Raw genomic sequence first — 22,118 nt, 5'->3', positions numbered from 1 at the left:
CTATTCCTGTTGAACAGGTGAGGACACCAGTGATGAATTCTGAAGCAAAAGTTCTGGTGCCTGGGATTCCTGGTCATCATGCAGCTATCAAGCCCGCTCCTCCACAAACTGAGCAAGTAGAGAGCAAGAGGAAATCAGGGGGAAATGAGGTAATGCAACCACTTTGACCAGATATTTGAGTTTGTGATTTAAAATTACTGGGAAATTCTAACAAGTGTGTTGGATAGAGCCAAAGTTAAATCTTTAGAAATTTACTGAGATTTCTCCTGTTATGCTCTCTTTTATCTTCACCATCATAGGTTTCATAATTCTAGATTGTCATCTTCGTTTAACAGAGAAGATGGAACCTTCAGTAACTAAAGAGGGTGCTGTTTTGGCCATTAGTTAGTAGTTAGCTGGGTAACATAAAATGGAATAAGTCAAGCCAGGACTTGCTGTGATGACTATCATTGGGTTTCGCATGTTGCTGAGTTCCAGTGATGCCTCTTTTCTCTTGGCTGTCTGAGCAATCCTGGCTAACTTAGTGCCAGTTGGTCTCTAAAAGTGATAGTCATTATAACTGCGTAAGTGTTTATGATCTTCATTTTTCCCTCAGTTCCCAAAATCCTTTGTGGTTACTGTACATGTCTGTGCAGAGTTGTTTTTTATCTTCCATTCACATTCTTCCCTCTTACATAAGGAATCTGGAATTTTAACTGTTTCATTCTTACAGAAATACTAGGTTTCTTTAGCTGATTTTACTTTAATTTGTATTCTTTTTTTTTCGTTTGTCCAATTTTTGAAGGATAATTTAGCTGATTTTAAATGCATTTATTGGGTGGTGGGGTGGGGATAACATAGCTTCATAAAACATGTTCATAACATGTTCATAAAAGTTATTCCTCAGTTACATGATAGCTGACTTTAAAAATAAAGTGCCAACTTTCTTTGGCTTGGCCTAGTTTCAACTTTTTAATTTCCCCATGTCCTTTTTAATCTTTTTTGTGTTAGGATAAACCAAGCACATCAGTTTGCTATGTTAGTCATAGAACAAATTTCTTTTTGATAACCAAGAGGCTGACAGAACATGTTAGACTTGATTTAATCAGGAATCAGTTCTATACAATTGAGGGTGTTTGTTGTTGATTTTGTTCATTTGTTTGTTTTTTGGAGATAGGGTCTCATTCCGTCACCCATACTGGGTTGCAGTGGTTTGATCTTGGCTCACTGCAACCTCCACCTCCTGGGCTCAAGTGATCCTCCCACCTCAGCCTCTTGAGTAGCTGGGACCATAGATGGATGCCACTATGCCTGGCTAATTTTTTTGTAGAGACAGAGTTTTGCCATGTTGCCCAGGCTGGTCTCGAACACCTGGACTCAAGTGATCCGCCTGCCTCAGCCTCCCAGAGTGCTGGGATTACAGGTGAGAGCCACCACACCCAGACCACAGTTGAGTTTTTGTATAGCAAATTGCATCATGTTTATTTACACATAAATGTTAAGTATTTATCAAGGAAGGACACTTAGTTGTAGTATAGCATATTCTAGCTAATAAATCATCATTTGGAGCTCACTGTTAAAAACAGGAAGACATTTTAAAAAATTGTTTTGGGAACATAACATTTCTTTATGCCCTTTTAATAATATTTTGTTTCCTCCTGCAGATCTGAGAGTGACACCAAGGGATAGTTATAGTGGGGCAAGCTTCTGTGAGAATAGATCTTAAGTCTTGTGTTCTAGAATCAGATGCCAGGTCCTTGCCTTTTCTGAATCTTCATTTAGAAGGATTTTTATGAATGAACATTTTCAAACTATGTGCTTCTTGGGCCGTTGTTTTTTTCACTAGAATCTGGAAGCTTGGATTGCAGACGTTTGTCTCCAACATTGGCATTATGGTAATGAGGTTCTCTTGGAATAAGAATGAGCATATTAGTGTTTTCTAGGGTTGAGGTGTAAATCCTATTTTATTTTATTTTATTTTATTTTTTTTGTCTCCAAACTACTTTAAGTCTTGTCTGGTAACACATTAACAATCCTTTCTGTTCTGTAGGTTAGCATTGAAGAACGTCTGGGAGCAATGGATATAGACACACACAAAAAAGGAAAGGAAGACCTCCAGACGAATAGCTTTCCAGTTCTTCTTACCCAGGGCTTAGAAAGTAACGATTTTGAAATGCTAAATGTAAGTATATAGCAATTTTTAACTAAATTAACATGGTTAATATTTCTTAGAAAATGATTGACATAGCACATTCACAGCTGTGAGCCATCATGTTACAGAGCCATTTGGAATGTAATGTTTTATGAGTTTAGTCAAACATGTATCACTTGGTGGCGTTATACAGACAGTCACCAACCTACAACGGGATTGCATTGAGTTATTTTGAACCTGGAATGCATTTTCTCATAGAAATACTGTTCTGAAATATTAGGTTATTAGGCTTTAGTTCATAAAAGCCTTTATAAACATAGTGTAGCTGAATGATAATACTCAGCATTCTAGATCACAATTTATATTTTTTTCTGTAGGAAAATGCGTTCCTGAGTTTTTACTCTGGATTCCAGAAACTTATTTCCCCCTGGCCGTGAGAGGGGGCAGTGAGGTGGAACCTTGGCAATGGGTAGGAGGTTTGGGGGAAAATTCAAGAGGGTTGGGGGTTATGTTGTAAAATATGTAGAGGTAAAAGTACTAGAAACTTTGTATAAAGGGAGGCATTTATGATTTCTGTGTAAGTTGGTGACTGCTTGTATGAAGTTACTCAGTTTGATTCTCTTAAATTCTACAGTTTGACAGCATTCTATCTAGAACATTTAAGTGAAAAACAGTTCGATTCAAGTACTGCCTGATCAGATTAAAGCAGTTTACATTTGCTAATGCATTTATTCTTAATGACTCATAGCAGTGTTGTGATTTCAGTGAGTGTCAATGTGAATTTAATCCATAACCTATGAATAGTGTGTCTCATTTTATTTGATCCAGTTTTTTAGGGTACATTGATCCTAAAATTACTTTTAAAATAGTTTGTGAATGTGTGTATTGTGGAGGTAGATTTTAGTTTACCATGGCATAGAAACCTGGGTGAAGATTTGGTGAAAAATCTGTAGAAAACAATTGACAGTGTTTTTGAAATGGAATATAACTTAACTGCCCTCATTGCCTTCTAATTATGCTTTGAAACCTTCCTCAGTAGGTACAAATGAATCAAGTACAAATTTTTTCTTTTTCTTATTAAGAAACAGTTCAAAACATTTAGAATAGTACAGTGGCCCATCACGAACTCATTACCTAGTTTCAAAAATTATCAATACTAGCCAGTCAACTGTTGATTTGTTGATAGTCTCACTTGTCCCCCCAAGTTATGGTGAAGCAAATCTCAGATGATCACATATCATTTTATCCATAAATATGCCCCATTCAACTTAAAACATCCTTTAAAAAAATAACCATAATCCATTGTTGCACCTCAAAAAAGTAATTCTTTAAAAATTATCAAATATCGTTGGTGTTTATATTTCCCTGATTGTCTCAAACTTTTTTTTATTTCTGCCTTTTTTTTTTTTTTTTTTGAGACAGAGTCTTGCTTTGTAGCCCAGGCTGGAGTGCAGTGGCGCAATCTTGGCTCACTGCTATCTCTGCCTCCCAGGTCCTGGTTCAAGCAATTCTCCTGCCTCAGCCTCCCGAATTGCTGGGGTTACAGGCGCGTGCCACCGTGCCCAGCTAATTTTTGTATTTTTGGTAGAGACGGGGTTTTACCATGTTGGCCAGGCTGGTCTTGAACTCCTGAGCTCGTGATCCACCCGCCTTGGCCTCCCAAAGTCCTGGGATTACAGGCGTGAGCCACTGTGCCGGCCTATTTTTGCTTTCTTTAAAACAAGATTCCAACAGAGTCTACACTGTATTTAGTTGGTATGCCCCTTCTGTCTCTTGCAATTTAGTTTTTTGGAAAAGTTAGGTTATTTGCCCAGTAGAGAGTTCCATGTTCAAGATTTTGCATACTGCATCACTGTGGTATCATTTAACACATTGCTCTGTTTATCTTGTTCTTTATATAGGTTAGATCTAGAAGCTTGAAGATCTAGATCTAGATCTGGTTAGATCTAGAAGCTAGAAGAGATTCGGTTTAAAATCTTTTTTTTTTTTGCAAGAACATTTCAAAGATGTTAATATGTAACTTTCATTAAGTGTCATAGGTGTTGAAAGGGAAAATAAAATGCTGTTTATGAAAACACTTCTTAAATTGTATAGGTTACTTAGATAGAAATAATAGAGAAGTGGTTGAATGATGAAAAATTGTGTGCTTGAAAAGTTAGTAAAGAGCATAAAATACACATGCCCTTCCCCCCGCCTTTTTTTTTTTTTTTTTTTAAATGAGACAGGGTCTCACTCTGTCACCCAGGCTGGAAGGGCAGTGTTGCAATTGTAGCTCGCTGCATGAACTCCTGGGCTCAAGTGATCCTGCCACCTCAGCCTCCTGAGTATCTGGGACTGCAGGCACGCATCACCATAGCCAGCTAATTTTTAAAATTTTTTGGTAGAGACAGGGTCTGCTGTGTTGCTCAGATTGGTTTCAAAGTCTTGTTCTCAAGTAATCCTCCTGCCTCAGCCTCACAAAGTGCTGGCATAGAATAGCCCTTTCAGAAAATTTTTATTCTATTGATTGATTGATCGATTGTCGCCCAGGCTGGTGTGCAGTGGTGTGGTCTCAGCTCACTGCAACCTCTGCCTCCCAGGTTCAAGCGATTCTCCTGCCTCAGCCTCCTAAGTAGCTGAGATTATGGTTGTGCGCCACCACACCCAGCTAATTTTGTATTTTTAGTAGAGACAGGGCTTCACTGCATTTGCCAGGATGGTCTCAGACTCCTGATCTCTGGTCACCTGCCCCTCTTGGCCTCCCAGAATGCTGGGATTACAGGCGTGAGCCACCGTTCCCAGCCAAGTAAACCCTTTTTTAAAAAAGAAAAGAATGGATGTTCTTATAATGTATTACCTAGGAGATTATGCATTTATATATTCTGTACTCTAAAAAGAAAGAGGTTAGTAACATTTTTCCTTCTAAAAACGTTTTCCCCCTTCCCAAAAGCTGCCTTATGAGGATACATAGTTATGAGGATATTAAAAATAGGAACAAAAGAAGAATGTGAGCAGTGACAGGGATACAACATGGGAGCTTCCAAGAGGTTAATACTGTCTGTCATAGAAAACCTGACATTGACATTAATGGCGTTTGGAAGGTGGAAATGTAACTCAATGAATTAGTGTGTAGCTTATGCAAAAAGAGAAGCGTATTTATGTAATTCATGGCATCCATAGGGGATATTTTTAAATATTTTAAAAAGCATTTAAGTTAAATATTTTTTAACAGTTCCATTTATAGTAGTACCAAAAAATACCTAGGGTATATCTAAAACAGGTAACTGTCTCTACACTGAAAATTATAACAGTTGAGAGAAGTTAATGAAGACCTAAGTAAATAGAGATCTAAGCCCTGTTCATGGGTTAGAATATTCTGTATTTTGGGGTCAAGAATTCTCCCCAAATAATCTATATATTTAATCCATTCTCAATTAAAATTCCAGCAGTCCTTGTCAGCCACCTTTGTAGAAATTGACAAACCTATCCTAAAATTTATGTGGAAATGCAAAGGACATGGAATAACCAAAGAAATGGTAAAATAAAGAGCAAGTTGGAGGAATCACCCAGTTGATTTCAAAATAAAGCTATAGTAGTCAAGATAGTTTGATATTGGTGAAAAAATAAATATAGATTAAGGGGCCAAAACAGAGTCCAGAAATAAACCACATGCAATTGGAAAAAAATGGATCTCAGTTTTATCTCACCTTACACAAAAATCAATGCAAAATAGACCATAGACTTGACTGTAAAACCTAAAACTACAAAACTTCTGGGAAAAAACAGGAGAACATCTTTGTGAACAAGAGTGGGGAAAGATTTCTTAGATGTAGCACAAAATGCATGAAATGGTAAAGAAAAAATTGGTCATTTGAACCTTATCAAAATTAGAAACTTCTGTTCTTGGAAAAACAGTGTTAGGAGTATAACAAAACAAGCTGAGGGCTGGGAACAAAATATTAGCAACTCATGTTAGACAAAGGATTTGTATCTGGACTTAAAAGCAGTTGGTAAAGGTTTGAACAGACACTTCACAATAGAATTCAAATGGCCAGTAAGCACATGTAAAGGTATTATGCATTATTAATTATCACATAAAGGCAAATTAAAACCACAGTGAAATAAAGCTTGCATGCACCCCTTACAGGTTGATAAAAATGAGAAAGACAGACAATAATACCATCTGTTGGTGAGGATGTAGAGCAGCTGAAATTCAAGTATGTTACTGGTGGGAATGTAAATGGTATAACTACTTTGGAAAACAATTAGTTTATTAAAAATTGAGGATGTATCCACCATGTGATGGAGCCATTCTGCTGCTAGATATTTACCAGGAGAATAACACACATACGTTCATATAAAGACTTCCTCATGAATGTTCTTTGTAATGGCCCTAAACTGGAAAGAACACATATGTCCTTTAACAGGTGAATGGAGAAACAAATTGTTCATCTAGCAATATAAGTAATGTGTTATTAATAGACCAGTAGTATTCATGAATCTCAAACTAAGGCTGTGAGAAAGAAGCCAAGCAAAAAGTAATATAAATTCCTATTTATATAAAAAATTCTGGAAAAGCAGACCAATATATAGTTCAGTAGCTGCCTGGGAATCGGGGTGGAAGGAGGGATACATTTAAAGGGACCCAAGGAGAACCGAGGGTGATACAGTGTTTATTTTTGTCATATCATAGTATTTGTTTCATGGGTAAAGAGTATGTCAAACTGATCAAGCAGTACACTTTAAATATATGGTGTTTATTACGCTTCATTTGTACTGCAGTAAAGTTGTAAAAGAAAAATCTTGTCTTCAACACCACCTTCTTAGTAGTTATAACCATGGCTTATAGGTTTGTTTCTTTACATACATCCTTGATGGAAATTAATGAGGCTGACTCCTCTGTTTATTATCATTTCACTTAGTTTGGGATAACGTATTTTTATTTGCTGATTTTAAATTAGAAAATCATTACTAATTACTGAGACCAGGAGGTCAAAGCTGCAGTGAGCTGTGATCATGTCACTGCACTCCAGCCCAGACAGCAGAATGAGGCCCCTGTTTCAAATAAATACATTAATAGGTTGGAAACTAACTTCCTCTGTTTTTGCCTTTTGGTGCCACTGCTGTTTCTATTCTGAGCATATTTATAGCAACAACCATCACCAACAAATACATACACCATTAGAAAGACTCTCTGGAACTAAACCCTTTCAAAAGGACCCTAATTTTCACCTTCTACTTCTGTAAAGCATGTGGGGCTTGAAGAAGTTGAACAACCTGTCCCAGAAGGTGTGCTTCTAAGGGGAAGGACCAGAACTGATCTGCTCTGTGTCCTTTGCTGTAACCCAGTGTGGAGACTGGGTCTCTACCGTAGATGTACCCTTAAAGGGTTTTGATTCAAGCTCTCATTATGTCATCTTTTGATTGGCATAAAATTTTACCAAAATGTTGACACCTACTTTAAAAGGATTTCTTGCTTTCTAAGTAATTTTACTGTTTTGCTCACTCTAGGGTGGATACGACCCAAATTTCATAAAATGGAGGTTTGGGAACATCTCTAAAGTGGCATATGTCTGTATTCAAATGTCTAGAGATGTTTTAATAAAACACAAAGAAGTAAAATTACTTCAGTAATGAAGTAAATTTACTGATACCCAAAGACTGTGCTTGTCTGTTAAGCACAAGACGTAATATAACATTATCCATTCAGTCCCTCCAACCTTTATTTTTGCTAAATTCAGTTTGTAGTTTATTGCCTTGGTCTTAAATGATTTAAAGAATTCATTTTTACAGACTTTTTTTTTTTCTGTGATGTCCTTGGTTTGTCAGTATGCTCATCTTAATAATCCTTTTATTTTCTCACAGAAAGTACTTCAAACTAGGAATGTAAACCTTATAAAGAAGACTGTATTAAGGATGCCCCTGCATACTATTATTCCGTTGTTACAAGAGGTAACTGACTGTTTTTTTCATTTCAGCGTCCTAATGCCATGAGTTAAATGGAAAATTCAGTAGTTAGAGAAATGGATTTGTAATGCGTAAGGACACATGGCGTTTAGAGTGAGTAATGGATGGAGGAACGTACTTTAGACAAAAAAACAAAAAAAAAAGGTGAAATGAATTCCTGGGGCAATGAAAGGAAATGTCATTGGCAGTTTTACCTTTATTCTGCTAATGGCTATTGTGTGTCTGTTTACCTGGAGGCACTTGGAACTTGTGGCACAGAATGCTGTATGTACAGGATCATCTACATGGGAATAATTGTTGTAAACACCCCAACATAAAGTTCCCAAATTCTCATTTTGGTTTTTCCCATTATGTCCTGTGAGGTACCTTAACCTAACACTGAAACCATTTTTATATGTATTGATTTTCTTAATCACAGATTGGTTGTTAATCTCTGTGACTGGCAGTATGGAATTGGAGGTGGGAGGACTGCTTGAGCCCAGGAGTTTAAGGCTGTAATGCGCTATGATTGCACATTTAAATAGCCACTATACTCTAGCCTGGGCAACATAGCAAGACCCCGTCTTTAAAAAAAAAAGTATACATAATTTCACTGAAACTTGCCCTACAAGGGTGGGTATAAATTTTTAAAAATTAGGCCTAAAAATAGAGTGTATTCTTTGTAATTAGAAATTATACCTGGATTCCATTTATCTAACATGCTGCTGAAGTATTTTGCAAGTATAGTTACGGTATTAACAGTGTGGGCTGGTGTACCATTATTGGTAAGGGAAAACTCTGTACTTAAAAAAGCAGTGTCTTGTATAGAAAAGGGTGGTCATATGTTTTTGTAATACTGCCTACTATAAAAATTTGCCTAACCTTGATTTTTTTCTTTGTATTTTAAAAATCGAGATACAATTCACGTAGCATAAAATTTAACTCTTTTAGTGTTTTTCATTTTACATTTTAGTGTTTTTCAGTATGTTTGCTGGTTGTACAGTTGTCACCCCAAAAAGAAATCCTTTATCTATTAGCAGTCACTTTCCATTCTTCCTTCTCCCCAGTTGGCTGGCAATCACTAAATTATTTTCTGTCTGTGGATTTTGCCGGTTCTGGACATTCCTTCATATAAGTCGTATCCTAGACTTTTATCAGCTAATTACTCTGATTATGGGAATGTATTCATAGACTGTATTATGCTGGTTTAAAATAGACTACTTATTAGAATAATAATTTCTCAATATTGTCATTGTATCATAGGAATTGACAGCATTGGTTGCCTCTGAAGTGCTGTTGTTAATAGTGTTTTTCTCTCCCTTAGCTTACAAAGAGGTTACAAGGACATCCTAATAGGTAAGATTAAACAGGTGACTTAAAAACAGTGTTGTCTGACAGCATGAAATTAAATATTAGGTGGTTCTGATTTCTAACTAATAAAACTCTTTCAGTGTCAAATATTAGCCCCTCGCCACCTCCCTTATTTTAAGTTGAGTGATTGTTATTCTTAGCGTTTTATTATAGTTTTCTTTTGGAAAACTCCTAAGTTGGTACTTTAGCTTTATTAGCAGGTCATTTAAATGATTAGTCTTATTTAATAACTTAGTGTTGATATCGTAAAACTGCTGCTTATAGTACCTGCCGAACCTCTGATAGCTGCTTAAGACTCTGTAAAAATATGTTTTAGCTAAAAGACTAAATTTTGTCTTTTTTCTTGATAATCTGATCAAACATTTAAATAACATGACATCTTAAAGATCCTAAGCTTATAGTATATTATCATCAGTATCTAGATAGTAAAATATGTAGGTTTTCTTTAAAAATTTTTTTTTCTCATGGGGTGCATTAGCCTTCTGAGCTCACAAAAGAGGAAAGCTAAATAATTCATTAATTATGACTTTTTTGCACATTTTTGGTCTATATTTGCCTTTTAATGTTAATGGGGGACTTTGCTATTCTTGATAGAATAGATTTTTATGTTTATCGTTAACATAAAATGCAAAACCAGTCGAACTCAATTTGGATGAAGATTACTGCCCTCATATCAGTTAATTATGAAGTAAAGCACGGGTTTTGTTCTTGAACTGTTTTAGAGGAAGGGTTTTGTCCTGTTTTCTGATGTGGCCCCCAGTCCCTGCCCAAGGTCTATGACACAGAGCTCAGATAATCTGAAAGAAAAAACGGAAAGTGATATATACACAGTGATATATTTATTACAGTCATTTTCACAGAGCAACATTTATAGATCTTCACTTGTCTGTCTGGGTTTTCTAATAGCTCAGTTGAATTTACTTTTGAATTTGTGAACATTAGTTTACTTGGATTTTTTTTTTCCAGTGCTGTGCTAATGGTTCAGTGGCTAAAATGTGTGTTAACAGTTCATGCATCATACCTGTCCACGGTGAGTCTTTTCAGCTTCTGTTGCCGAGTATGAGTAGTTTGGCTTTGATAAGGATTGTAAACTTTGACAAGTATGGCTGAACAAAACCATCCTTTCCCCATCTATCCTTTAGCCGTTAGATGCTTCCTTTAGAGATTTTGTTTTACCCCAGGTGCAATGACATGAGCCCTTTCATGGTGTCACTGCTGTGGCTTTTTATAAATTGGTCTTCCCCTCCGCCCCCCAGATGTAAAAATATAGAGATCTTTACAAATACAGAAAGGAGAAAAGTTATATAATGACATACTAGGATTTAGATGTGACACACACACACACACACACACACACACACACACACACACACACACACACACACACACACGGCAGGTTTTAAATGTTTTTATACATGCTAATGTGTCTGTCCTGCCTTGTCCCAGGAGGATAAAATGTAGTTAATGGTAACAGTAACATAAATATTTGCTACCTGACAATTTGCTGGTGCTGCTGTCAGCTCTTGATTACCTATGGAAATAGAAGAGGGAAAGCAACACCAGAAAAAAAAAAATGTATTCATGAGTTGGGTTCTTTGCCACATCATTACATCCATTATATTTTAAGCTGGAAATAAAAGTATTCAATTTTTTTTCTTTATCTAGTGCTTTACTTTAAGCTTTAAGTTTTTAGTGGACAGTTGAAAAAAATCCTGAATTGTTCTTTAAAATGTAGCTCTTCTTAACACAGTCTCACCCAACTCCTGCCTTGTCACAGTCCGTTGTTCTCTGTCACTGACTCCTTTGCCTTCAGTGGCTTGAATTAGGGAAAACTTGGTTAATCTGCTTCGAGGTCAGCAGTTTGTTCTTTGTGTGTTTGGGGAGAACTCGCTAAGATGCTGGAATGGGGTCGAGACAAACAACAGATCTTGGGTGTCCCAGCCTGCAGGAGGCTTGGGAGGTGACCTGGGAGCACTGGTGAGAGGCGTTTTGGGAGGTGGCCTGGCAGCACTGGTGAGAGGGGTTTTGGGAGGTGTCCTGGCAGCACTGGTGAGAGGGGTTTTGGGAGGTGACCTGGGAGCACTGGTGAGAGGGGTTTTGGGAGGTGACCTGGCAGCACTGGTGAGAGGGGTTTTGGGAGGTGACCTGGGAGCACTGGTGAGAGGGGTTTTGGGAGGTGTCCTGGCAGCACTGGTGAGAGGGGTTTTGGGAGGTGACCTGGGAGCACTGGTGAGAGGGGTTTTGGGAGGTGACCTGGGAGCACTGGTGAGAGGGGTTTTGGGAGGTGACCTGGGAGCACTGGTGAGAGGGGTTTTGGGAGGTGACCTGGGAGCACTGGTGAGAGGGGTTTTGGGAGGTGACCTGGGAGCACTGGTGAGAGGGGTTTTGGGAGGTGGCCTGGGAGCACTGGTGAGAGGGGTTTTGGGAGGTGACCTGGGAGCACTGGTGAGAGGGGTTTTGGGAGGTGGCCTGGGAGCACTGGTGAGAGGGCTTTTGGGAGGTGACCTGGGAGCACTGGTGAGAGGGGTTTTGGGAGGTGACCTGGGAGCACTGGTGAGAGGGGTTTTGGGAGGTGACCTGGGAGCACTGGTGAGAGGGGTTTTGGGAGGTGACCTGGGAGCACTGGTGAGAGGGGTTTTGGGAGGTGACCTGGGAGCACTGGTGAGAGGGGTTTTGGGAGGTGACCTGGGAGCACTGGTGAGAGGGGTTTTGGGAGGTGACCTGGGAGCACTGGTGAGAGGGGTTTTGGGAGGTGACCTGGGAGCACTGGTGAGAGGGCTTTTGGGAGGTGGCCTGGGAGCACTGGTGAGAGGGGTTTTGGGAGGTGACCTGGGAGCACTGGTGAGAGGGGTTTTGGGAGGTGACCTGGGAGCACTGGTGAGAGGGGTTTTGGGAGGTGACCTGGGAGCACTGGTGAGAGGGGTTTTGGGAGGTGACCTGGGAGCACTGGTGAGAGGGGTTTTGGGAGGTGACCTGGGAGCACTGGTGAGAGGGGTTTTGGGAGGTGACCTGGGAGCACTGGTGAGAGGGGTTTTGGGAGGTGACTTGGGAGCACTGGTGAGAGGGGTTTTGGGAGGTGACCTGGGAGCACTGGTGAGAGGGGTTTTGGGAGGTGGACTGGGAGCACTGGTGAGAGGGGTTTTGGGAGGTGACCTGGGAGCACTGGTGAGAGGGGTTTTGGGAGGTGGACTGGGAGCACTGGTGAGAGGGGTTTTGGGAGGTGGACTGGGAGCACTGGTGAGAGGGGTTTTGGGAGGTGACCTGGGAGCACTGGTGAGAGGGGTTTTGGGAGGTGGACTGGGAGCACTGGTGAGAGGGGTTTTGGGAGGTGACTTGGGAGCACTGGTGAGAGGGTGGCCAAGGGGCATTGCAATTGCATGAACGATCCCAGCAGACATCAGATCTTAGGAATCTGGATGGCAAATGGGGCGACACTAATGTGGCCTCAGTTACTTGCTTAGAAGTGAGGAGAGACCCAGGAGACCTTAGTGAAATCTTTTCTGGAATCAACTCCTGAGATATAACCAGAGTAGTTGTGTAACATTTAAGGTCATGGCAGAACAGACGAAAGAATGGTATAGGGAGGGCCTCTCTCAGCCCATAGCAGTTATCAAGGAAACCATGGTTTTCCTCGCTCTTTTCCTTCATTTCTTCCTTCCTTTGCACATATTTTTAAGTGCCTTCTCTAAGCCAAGGGCTATGCCAGGCATGGGGATTCAGCAATGTACAAAACACTCTGGTCCCCATCTTCTTGGAGCTCATAGTCTGAACAGGGACACAAAAGGGAGGTGATAAATTGGAATGCAGTGACCTTAAACCTTGCTTTACTAATTTTTGTGTCTGCTGTTTAAAGTTAACATTTGAATGAAACACCTTTTTGCTAAAGTATTAGAAATAGGAGTGCAGGTAAAGGCTAATCAGAGGTAAAGAGTGGAGTCCCAGCTAGGCACGGTGGCTCACACCTGTAATCCCTGCACTTTGGGAGGCTGAGGCGGGTGGATCATGAGGTCAGGAGATCAAGACCATCCTTTCTAACACGGTGAAACCCCGTCTCTACTAAAAATACAAAAAATTAGCCAAGCGTGGTGGCAGGTGCCTGTAGTCCCAGCTACTCGGGAGGCTGAGGCAGGAGAATGGCGTGAACCTGGGGGAGCGGAGCTTGCAGTGAGCAGAGTTCATGGCACTGCACTCCAGCCTGGGCGACAGAGCGAGACTCCATCTCAAAAAAAAAAAAAAAGAGTGGAGTCCCCTTTTCTGTAGTGCTACAGGGACAGATAAAAGAATATCAGAATATCACGGGGGTAGGGGGTGAGGTGGGGAAGCCAGCATTGTTCTTTTTCTTTTTTTTTTTCCTTGAGACGGAGTTTCGCTCTTGTTGCCTAGGCTGGAGTGCAATGGCATGATCTTGGCTCACCGCAACCTCCGCCTCCTGAGTTCAAATGATTCTCCTTCCTCAGCCTCCCGAGTAGCTGGGATTACAGGCACATGCCACCATGCCTGGCTAATTTTTGTATTTTTAGTAGAGATGGGGTTTCTCCATGTTGGTCAGGCTGGTCTTGAACCCCCGACCTCAGGTGATCTGCCCGCCTCAGCCTCCCAAAGTGCTGGGATTACAGGCATGAGCCACCGTGCCCAGCTGCCAGCGTTCTTAGAGCCCACAGATGGGAGGAAAATTAACCAGAGGCAGGTATTTGAAGGCAGTGGGACAGGAAGAGGCTTGTTCTGGACTTCCAAATGGCTTTCTTTAAAAAGAGGCATTTACATTCTTCCAGTTGCTTTTTATAGTTGATCTAGGATAGAAAAATTATGGCCATCATGGTTTCCTTTCATATTGTTAAAAATGATCAAGGGGGCTTTAAGATTTTATGAGAAAGGCAAATTACCATTGTTTTATTCCTCAACGAACCTGGAGGAGCCAGACCTTTATCAGTCGTGTTGTGTTCCAAATATAACAGCTATATTCTCAATACAAAAGACTGATGAGAGCAACATGGGAGCAAAAAAGAGAATGTCCTACTTTGATTTTTTAAATATGTTTCAGAGGACTCATTAACAGGAAGTATATTTAAAATGCAAAAGGTCAACTTTGTACTTTGTTCTGCTGGTCTCTGGGAGCTGGGAAAAGGCTTCTATACCTCTTTGGGGCCTTACAGTAAGGGTAGATAATATGCTAGCATCAGAGGATAAGATTCAGAGGAAAGCCTCTTTAGCCTGGAGATACGTGGTAGAGGCATTTTTAATTTCCTGTCTACTTTATATTGGATATTGGCCTTATCTGAAATAATTTGATCAATACAGAAAAGTGCCACCTTGCAGTTTCACTCTCTTGCCCTTATATCATTTTTTAAAATAAGACTATTATTTTTTCCTCTTAGGACATTGAGGGTCTTCTGTGAAAATTCGTGATGTTGTTAGGCTGTATTGCGAGTAGCCACTGCCACTGGAAGTACTTGTAAGCAGATGTGTGTGGTGCAGTGGCTAAATACTGAGGCATAGCTGAGCATGATTTGCATGTTTGTCATCTCTAATATGTTAATATTGCCAAATGATCATTTTTTTCTCTAGTTGCCTGACCTGGTACCCCAGCTGGGGACACTCTACCAGTTAATGGAAAGCAGAGTCAAAACTTTTCAGAAACTTTCACACCTTCATGGAAAGCTTATTCTTCTAATTACACAAGTGAGTAAATCATATTGTTCTGGGCTAAAACTTTTGGACATGGTAGGAATGGAGAGAGGAATAAGGATCATGTTGAGACAGGGTCTTGCTCTGTCGCTCAGGCTGCACTGCGGTAGCATGATCATAGCTCACTGCAGCCTCGCTCAAGTGCCTCCCAAGTAGCTGGGGCTACACGGATGCACCACCATGCCTGGCTAATTTTTAAATTTTCGTAGAGATGGCGTTGCCTAGGCTGGTTTTGAACTCCTAGGCTCAAGGGATCCTACCACCTTGACCTCCCAAAGTGCTGGAATTACAGGCGTGACCCACCACGCCTGGCTGAGAGCTCCCTATTTCAGTAAGAAATTGGTAAATCAGGATCTAGTCTTTAACTTGGAAAGCTTATCAATTTGACAGTAAGAAAGTTTAGTTGTGTCTGTTTCAACTTTCACTCAAATCTTTTTCTCACCATTATGTTTCAGTTGTTACACAGTTAGTAAGTTATAGGATATTTATACAGTTAAAATTTTGGCACAGAAAGATATTTTAATCACCTCAGAGTTTTTCAGCTTTACAGAGTAATTCTTTCCCTCTTGTATTTGAAGGATTTTTTTGCTCTGTATTGTATGAAGGTTCTCCATTGTGGTGGTGGAGGGTGAGTTAGCAGCAAGCAGTGGGGAAGGTTGGGTATGCTGGTGGTCGTGATACTTGGGATATGTTTACACTCTACTTCAGAACAGTACTTTATCTTCTTCCAGGTAACAGCATCAGAGAAAACAAAGGGAGCAACTTCCCCTGGACAGAAGGCAAAGTTGGTGTATGAAGAAGGTAAAGATTGGGGGCATGGGATGGAGTCTAGAATTATAACATTCAGTTTTCAGTGACTGAGTTCTGTTATCTTTTTGAAAACGTCAACGTAAGATCTTCCTTTGGCAAGCCTCCTCTAATTAAAATAGGCAAGTCCGTGGCAAAAATCTGTAATTCATCAGATAAGAAAAGAAAAGGCACAAGTATAATACAGTGACAAAAAAGGGCATTAGTTATGGAAGATTTTTTTTTCTTTTCTTTTTTTTTTTTAAAGACAGTCTCAGTCTGTTGCGTAGGTTGTAGTGCAGTGCCGTGATCACAGCTTGCTGCACCCTCGACCTCCTGGGCTCAATGCAATCTTCCTGTCTCAGCCTCTTGAGTAGCTGGGACTACAGGCGTGCACCACCATGCCTGGCCAACTTTGGTATTTTTTTGTAAAGACAGAGTTTCACTATGTTGCCCAGGATGGTCTCAAACTCCTGGGCTCAAGTGATCCCAATGTGCTTGGATTACAGGTGTGAGCCACCATGCCTGGCCAGGTATGGAAAATATTTAAATAGAAGAACATTATATGAACAAACTTAGTGTAAAGACATTTAAAGGTCTAGGTGGTATAGTTAATTTTTAAGGAAACATTAATGACCAAAATTGACTTTAAAAGAAAGAAAAAGTTTGAAAAAGCCAGTAGCTCTAAAATTGACTTTATAAAACTTCTCACAAGATATGCCCAGATATTTTGAAGGTTATTTGATCAGGCCTTCAAAGAACAAATCTTTTCTTTTCTTTTCTTTTCTTTTTTGCACAGACTCTCTCTGTTGCTCAGGCTGGAGTGCAGTGGCTCGAGGCCAATCATAGCTCACTGCAGCCTCAAACTCTTACACTCAAGCGATCGTCCTGCTTCAGCCTCTAGAGTAGCTGGGACTGTTGAGCCACCATGCCTGGCTAATTTTCTTTTTTTAAAGGTAGAGATGAGGTCTCTTTGTTGCCCAAGCTGATCTTGTACACCGTGGCCTCAAAAACGGTCTTCTCGCGTCAGCTTCCCAAAGTGCTGGGAATAGAAGCATGACCCACAACACTGGGCTGTCCTTTTTGTCATGTACTAGCAATTTAGTCATTTTATGAGCCAAGTATAATCTTGATAACAAAACCTGGAAATGTCAAAAAGGGAACATTTTAGATCATCCTCAAATACTCTGAGTAGCAAATTGATTATAGAAGTGTAGGGTTACAGAGTTAATGTGCAATAATAGACAGCTAGACCAATAGATTGGCATAGCTACCCCTGAAAAACCCGTAGTTCTGTGGACTCTTAGTGTGTTTATTGGTGGTGTGTATTGTATCATTGTGGAGAAGATAGCCTGCTCAGTAAGTTGTTAGAAACACTGATAATTTATATGGAACAAAAAATTTTACCATTATCACATCACACATCACATTCCATATTGTGAGAAATGGATAAATTTGAAAGAGTGAAAATGGTCAGGTGTTGGCCATGATTTGGGAAATGGGAACTCATGCTGTGGTGGGAGTACGTGTGCATTCTTTTTAGAGAGCAACTTTGTAATCTCAAAGTTGACAATTTGCATATCCTTCCGTTCATCAAGTGCAGTCCCAAAGTGATCCCAAAGTGCTTGTGTGTATCCCAATGACCAATACTTCTCCAAGTATGAACAGAGGACCTGTGGGGATGCCCAGGACTCTTTGAGCGGCTCATGATGTCCTCCACTTTTCAATCAGTCATCTGCGGGAGGCTAGATTTTCTTCATATAGTTCAAATAAAACAACATATCCAAAAAATAGAACGGAGAAGCAGATATGAGAAGTTTTTAATAGTGCCACTCTACTTAGTAGAATTTGTTGTTGTTTTGGAAATTCCATTTTTCAGTTTTAGTGTATGTGCTGCCGAAGAGAGCACAGAAATACCGTTTTTCATTAAAACATGATTTGTGTTAACATGTAGTGGATGGGCATTTGTAAACAGATTAAATATTCTTAAATTTAGAAATTGAATTTGAATGTGATAAATATAGGTAGACTTTTCCCACATAAACAAAAACTTTTTGGAGCCCTCAGTTTTTTAAGAATGTGAAAGCATTTTAAGGCTAAAAGGCTTGACAACATAGCTTTAAAACATATATGTAAAGAGATTATATAAGTATGTTCATTGCAGCCTTTATAATTAAGAAAAAGACTTGTGAACAACATAATTCTTCATTAGTGGGAGCATGTTTAAAATGGTTTATTCCTTTAGCATAACACTACATTAGTGAGAGTGCCTGGAGTCGAGGTCGAGTTAGCACGCATAAGTTTGATTACAAAACCAAGTCAAAAAATGATACCTTCTGGATAGCATCGTGTAATTGTATTAGTAAGCAAAATAAGGGTGGCTTGAACATAAGCTCCGCGATACTGCAACATTCGATTTGATAACTGAGGTGGCTACTAAACGACTAACGGGTGGTTAGTGTAGACAGCGAAGCTGGACAAAGGCATGATTTACCTCTCCGGCCAGGCGGAGCCAGATAGCACGGCACTTCATCACGCTGCACATAACAGGGCGCGATTTAAAACTTAGGGATCCTGGATTTGTTACATTTTCCATTTAATGTTTTTGCACTGCAGTTGCCAGGGGAAACTGAAACTGGGGAAAAGGAACGCATATTGGGGGAACTGCTGCATATGTCTTTCATGAATATGTACATGTGTAATTCATGGGTAGTATGATGTGTATGTTATAACAGCATACTGGAGAATGAGAAGCTCACAATAGTAGTTTCTTTTGGGGAATGGGCTTAGGGAGATGGGCATGTAAGGGAACTTCATTTGGAGATAATGATTTATTTTCTTAAGAAAAAGTAGATAGAAGAAGAATGTTAGAATATCTTAAAAAAATAGGAATCCCATTCTGTATTACTGGATAACATTAGCACACCTAATGAAATCAATTCCTTAGTTTTATCCAATGCCCAGTTTATCTTCATCTTTCTCCAGTTATCCATAAAATATCCTTTAAAGCTGTTTGCATCATGGGGTTGAATCTGGCTACCGTGTTTCTGAAGATTCTTTTTAGTCTTTAAGAACTCCCTTTTTCATGACATGGACTTGGTGAAGAGACTGGGAAGTGTATTTCACAGAATGCCCCACCTTATGGTTGTGGATTTGCTTCCTTTTGGTTTCTTTTAATTTGCTCCTCTAAGCTACAGTTCCTTTAAACTGGATGTGAGGTCTAAAGGTTTGATTGGATTTTATTTTCGGAGGGTTGCATCAATGCTGATCGTTCATATTGCATCACACCAAGAACCACATTGTGCGTGTTCACAGTTTTTTCCTCTCCATTGTGAGATATATCTTCCTTAGTGCTTAGAAAATAATCTAGCTGTGTTAATTTTTGTTTTAACGTTTGCATGTTTTCCCCCAACAATCATACATCTAATATATCAGTTGCTAATATTTCATTATTAGTACTTTATGGGTTAAATAATGCTAATTCTTCCATTTCATTTATAAGCCAGCTTTTCTGTGTTGAATTTTTCCTCATCCACTGGGGCTATTTGGTGGCCCTGATAGGGCTTAGTATTTAAAGATGAGATTTTTTTAAGGGTTTGGCTAGTTGGTTTGGACCAGTGAGATCTTGAAGGAATAATGTAATGAATATACTTTTATACATGTAAGAATAAATTAGCCAGGTGTGGTGGCTCATGCCTATAATCCCAGCACTTTGGGAGGCAGACGTGAGCAGATCCTTTGAGTCCAGGAGTTTGAGATCAGCCTGGGCCACATGGCGAAACCCTGTCTCTATCAAAAATTAGCTGGGTTTGGTGGCTACTCAGGAGGCTGAGGCAGGAGCCTGAGGCTTGAACCTGGGAGGCAGAGGTTGCAGTGAGCCAAGATTGCTCCACTGCACTCCAGCCTGCAAAAAAAAAAAAAAAAAAAAAAATAATAATAATAATAATGTTATTTCTTAGTTGGATGATTGCTAAATATAAATAATATTTCTAAAAGTAAATTCAGGAATCTGGTTCTGCTTAATTTCCAGGCTGTACCCTCTGTTTTGTTCTAAAATTAAGGCTGGGTTCTTTCTCCCCTTACAGAGTCTTCTGAAGAGGAGTCTGATGATGAAATAGCAGATAAGGATTCTGAAGTGAGTGATTTGTTCCCTGTATATACATTGGCCTTTATATCCTCATACTCTGTAAGAATGAGGCCTTCATGAATGCTTTCCTTGTTGGTATTTCGACTAGGATAATTGGAATGAAGATGAGGAGAGTGAAAGTGAAAAAGATGAGGACGTTGAGGAGGAAGATGAGGATGCCGAAGGAAAAGATGAAGAAAATGGCGAGGACAGAGATACAGCAAGTGAAAAAGAATTAAATGGAGATTCTGACTTAGATCCTGAAAATGAAAGTGAAGAAGAATGAAGACAGCAAAGCAAGCCGGTCAAACTATATAAACTCTGGCTCACCTTGCCCAGTGGTGAGGGCTGCCTCTGTGCCAGGATGCCAAGGACCGCTGCACATTTCCAAATTCACAGCAGTGGATCCCATGCCACTTTGCTGTCCTGAGCACCCCAGACTTGACTGTGTAAATAAGAGTGTTTCATTCAAATGTTAATAAACTTTACACAGTATATAGACACATTTTCTGCAATGTACTGACATCAGTGTCCAATATATGGTATATTTTTATAATATAATATCCTAGTATGATTGGTTATATCAAGAATTGACAAGTGCAGATAAAGACCTTTCCCATAGGAGTTCAAGAACTGGACTGTTGTGAAGAAGTCAGCTCTTATCTCAGGTTGGTGTCTTTCATCAAATCCAGATGCAAAGCAGCACTAGTGAAAATTTTTTTAATTTAGTACATTTAATTTGGTACATTTTCATAAAATATGAAGGGATAACTACAAACTGGAGTAAAAATGATGGTAATTAAAAAAAATCCTCAGTATCCCTAGCTTGTCTATTAACTGTGATAATCTGACTCGAGTCAGATTGAATATTTGGAGTGCTTCCCCAGAATAACCACTTATTTTTTAAGCTGTCATGTGAAGTATTTTTTTAAAACAAAACAAAAATTATGATCATTAAAAAACTAGAGAATTAGCCATATTAAGGATTTTTCTTGACTGCAAATTACTTCTAAAGAATCATCAGTATATAGATTAGAAGTGCTCATTACCTGCAACTTTTAAAAAAAATTCAGTTATAGCTGCTTTTGAAGAGGTTTCCATTTTTATTTAAATTACTAATGGATCAAAGAACAATTGTTTATTTTTTCTCTTTGGTTTTAGATATTAATGATAACCTTGTTGGAATTTTTTTTCCAAAGAAAATATTTTTATAATTAAATAAATTAATGTTTTTCTTCCTTTTCATTACCTACTCTTGGCAGTGTTAGGGTATCTGTTTACCTTTAAAATGATAAATCTCACTCAAGATTTTTTATGTATGTATAAATATTTTGGTGTGCTACAAAAGCCTTTGCAAATTATCAGTAGTTTTTTTTTTGTTTTTTTTTTTTTAAAGAATGAGCCGATATTGGCTTAGTGCTCACTAGGGGACATGCACATGGAAGCTCACCTCTAAGAAAGGGCTGGGCAGATGGATTTATTTTTTCCCACCTGTGAATATGTAAAACAAAACCATTATCTTTGAGGGAGTTTTTAATACCAATGACAGAATGGAGATTTGTGTGCTCAACTTAAGAGCCAGAGCCATATAAGCATCTTGGGAAAGCAAGTTTGAACCAGCTGCTGGTGTAATGTACAGTTATTTGTCTATAAATGGAGCTGTTTATGGCAATTTAATACCATTCTCTTTGTAAAGTGAATAAATATTCATCTTTACCCAGTGCTTGTCTTGTGGTATATGTAGAGGAATACAGCCACATGTTTGGGCTTGTGGTGTGAAGGTTTTTAAAAAGCAATTTTGCTCCCCTGGCATTAAATAGGTAAATGCTTTCAAAGCTTGTGGATAACCTAGAATTTGCAACGAAGTGAAAGAACCAAGACATTTGTGTTAGTCTAGTATCAGCTATAGCTGGTTGATTCTTCATGCATTCCCACTTGGCTGGGTTGTGACTTCACAACCCAGGGCTGTAGTGACAGTAAAGAAAGAGGCCTGTGCTGATAATTTCAGTCCTTTATTGGTAACCAACACTTGGCTTATGAGTCCGGTTTCCCTTATACCTGACTCTGCCTAAAGAAGTAAATGATGACAACCAT

At 39.3% G+C, this 22,118-nt stretch overlaps 1 protein-coding gene and 1 non-coding gene across 2 annotated transcripts in view; both read left to right on the top strand.

Annotated features, from left to right (window-relative positions):
* WDR43 (WD repeat domain 43) overlaps positions 1-21,740 on the top strand; it is a 54,735-nt gene extending 32,995 nt beyond the window's left edge. Inside the window, exons 10-18 of the mRNA XM_004029044.5 lie at positions 18-149; positions 2,030-2,161; positions 7,976-8,062; positions 9,381-9,412; positions 10,394-10,457; positions 14,993-15,106; positions 15,844-15,913; positions 19,984-20,033; positions 20,134-21,740. Coding sequence (XP_004029093.1) covers positions 18-149; positions 2,030-2,161; positions 7,976-8,062; positions 9,381-9,412; positions 10,394-10,457; positions 14,993-15,106; positions 15,844-15,913; positions 19,984-20,033; positions 20,134-20,310 — 858 coding nt within the window. The 3' untranslated portion in view covers positions 20,311-21,740. The remainder of the gene's footprint in view (positions 1-17; positions 150-2,029; positions 2,162-7,975; positions 8,063-9,380; positions 9,413-10,393; positions 10,458-14,992; positions 15,107-15,843; positions 15,914-19,983; positions 20,034-20,133) is intronic.
* On the top strand, positions 432-509 carry LOC115933631 (small nucleolar RNA SNORD53/SNORD92). Its single transcript, XR_004069497.1, has one exon. It is a non-coding gene; the product is annotated as a small nucleolar RNA SNORD53/SNORD92 (small nucleolar RNA).
* Positions 21,741-22,118: the final 378 nt, after the last annotated feature.

The sequence above is a fragment of the Gorilla gorilla genome, chromosome 12 (assembly GCF_029281585.2).
Source record: "Gorilla gorilla gorilla isolate KB3781 chromosome 12, NHGRI_mGorGor1-v2.1_pri, whole genome shotgun sequence".
NCBI lineage: Eukaryota > Metazoa > Chordata > Mammalia > Primates > Hominidae > Gorilla > Gorilla gorilla.
Note: the sequence above shows the minus strand (reverse complement) of the source record. Positions and strands in the feature narration are given on the sequence as shown.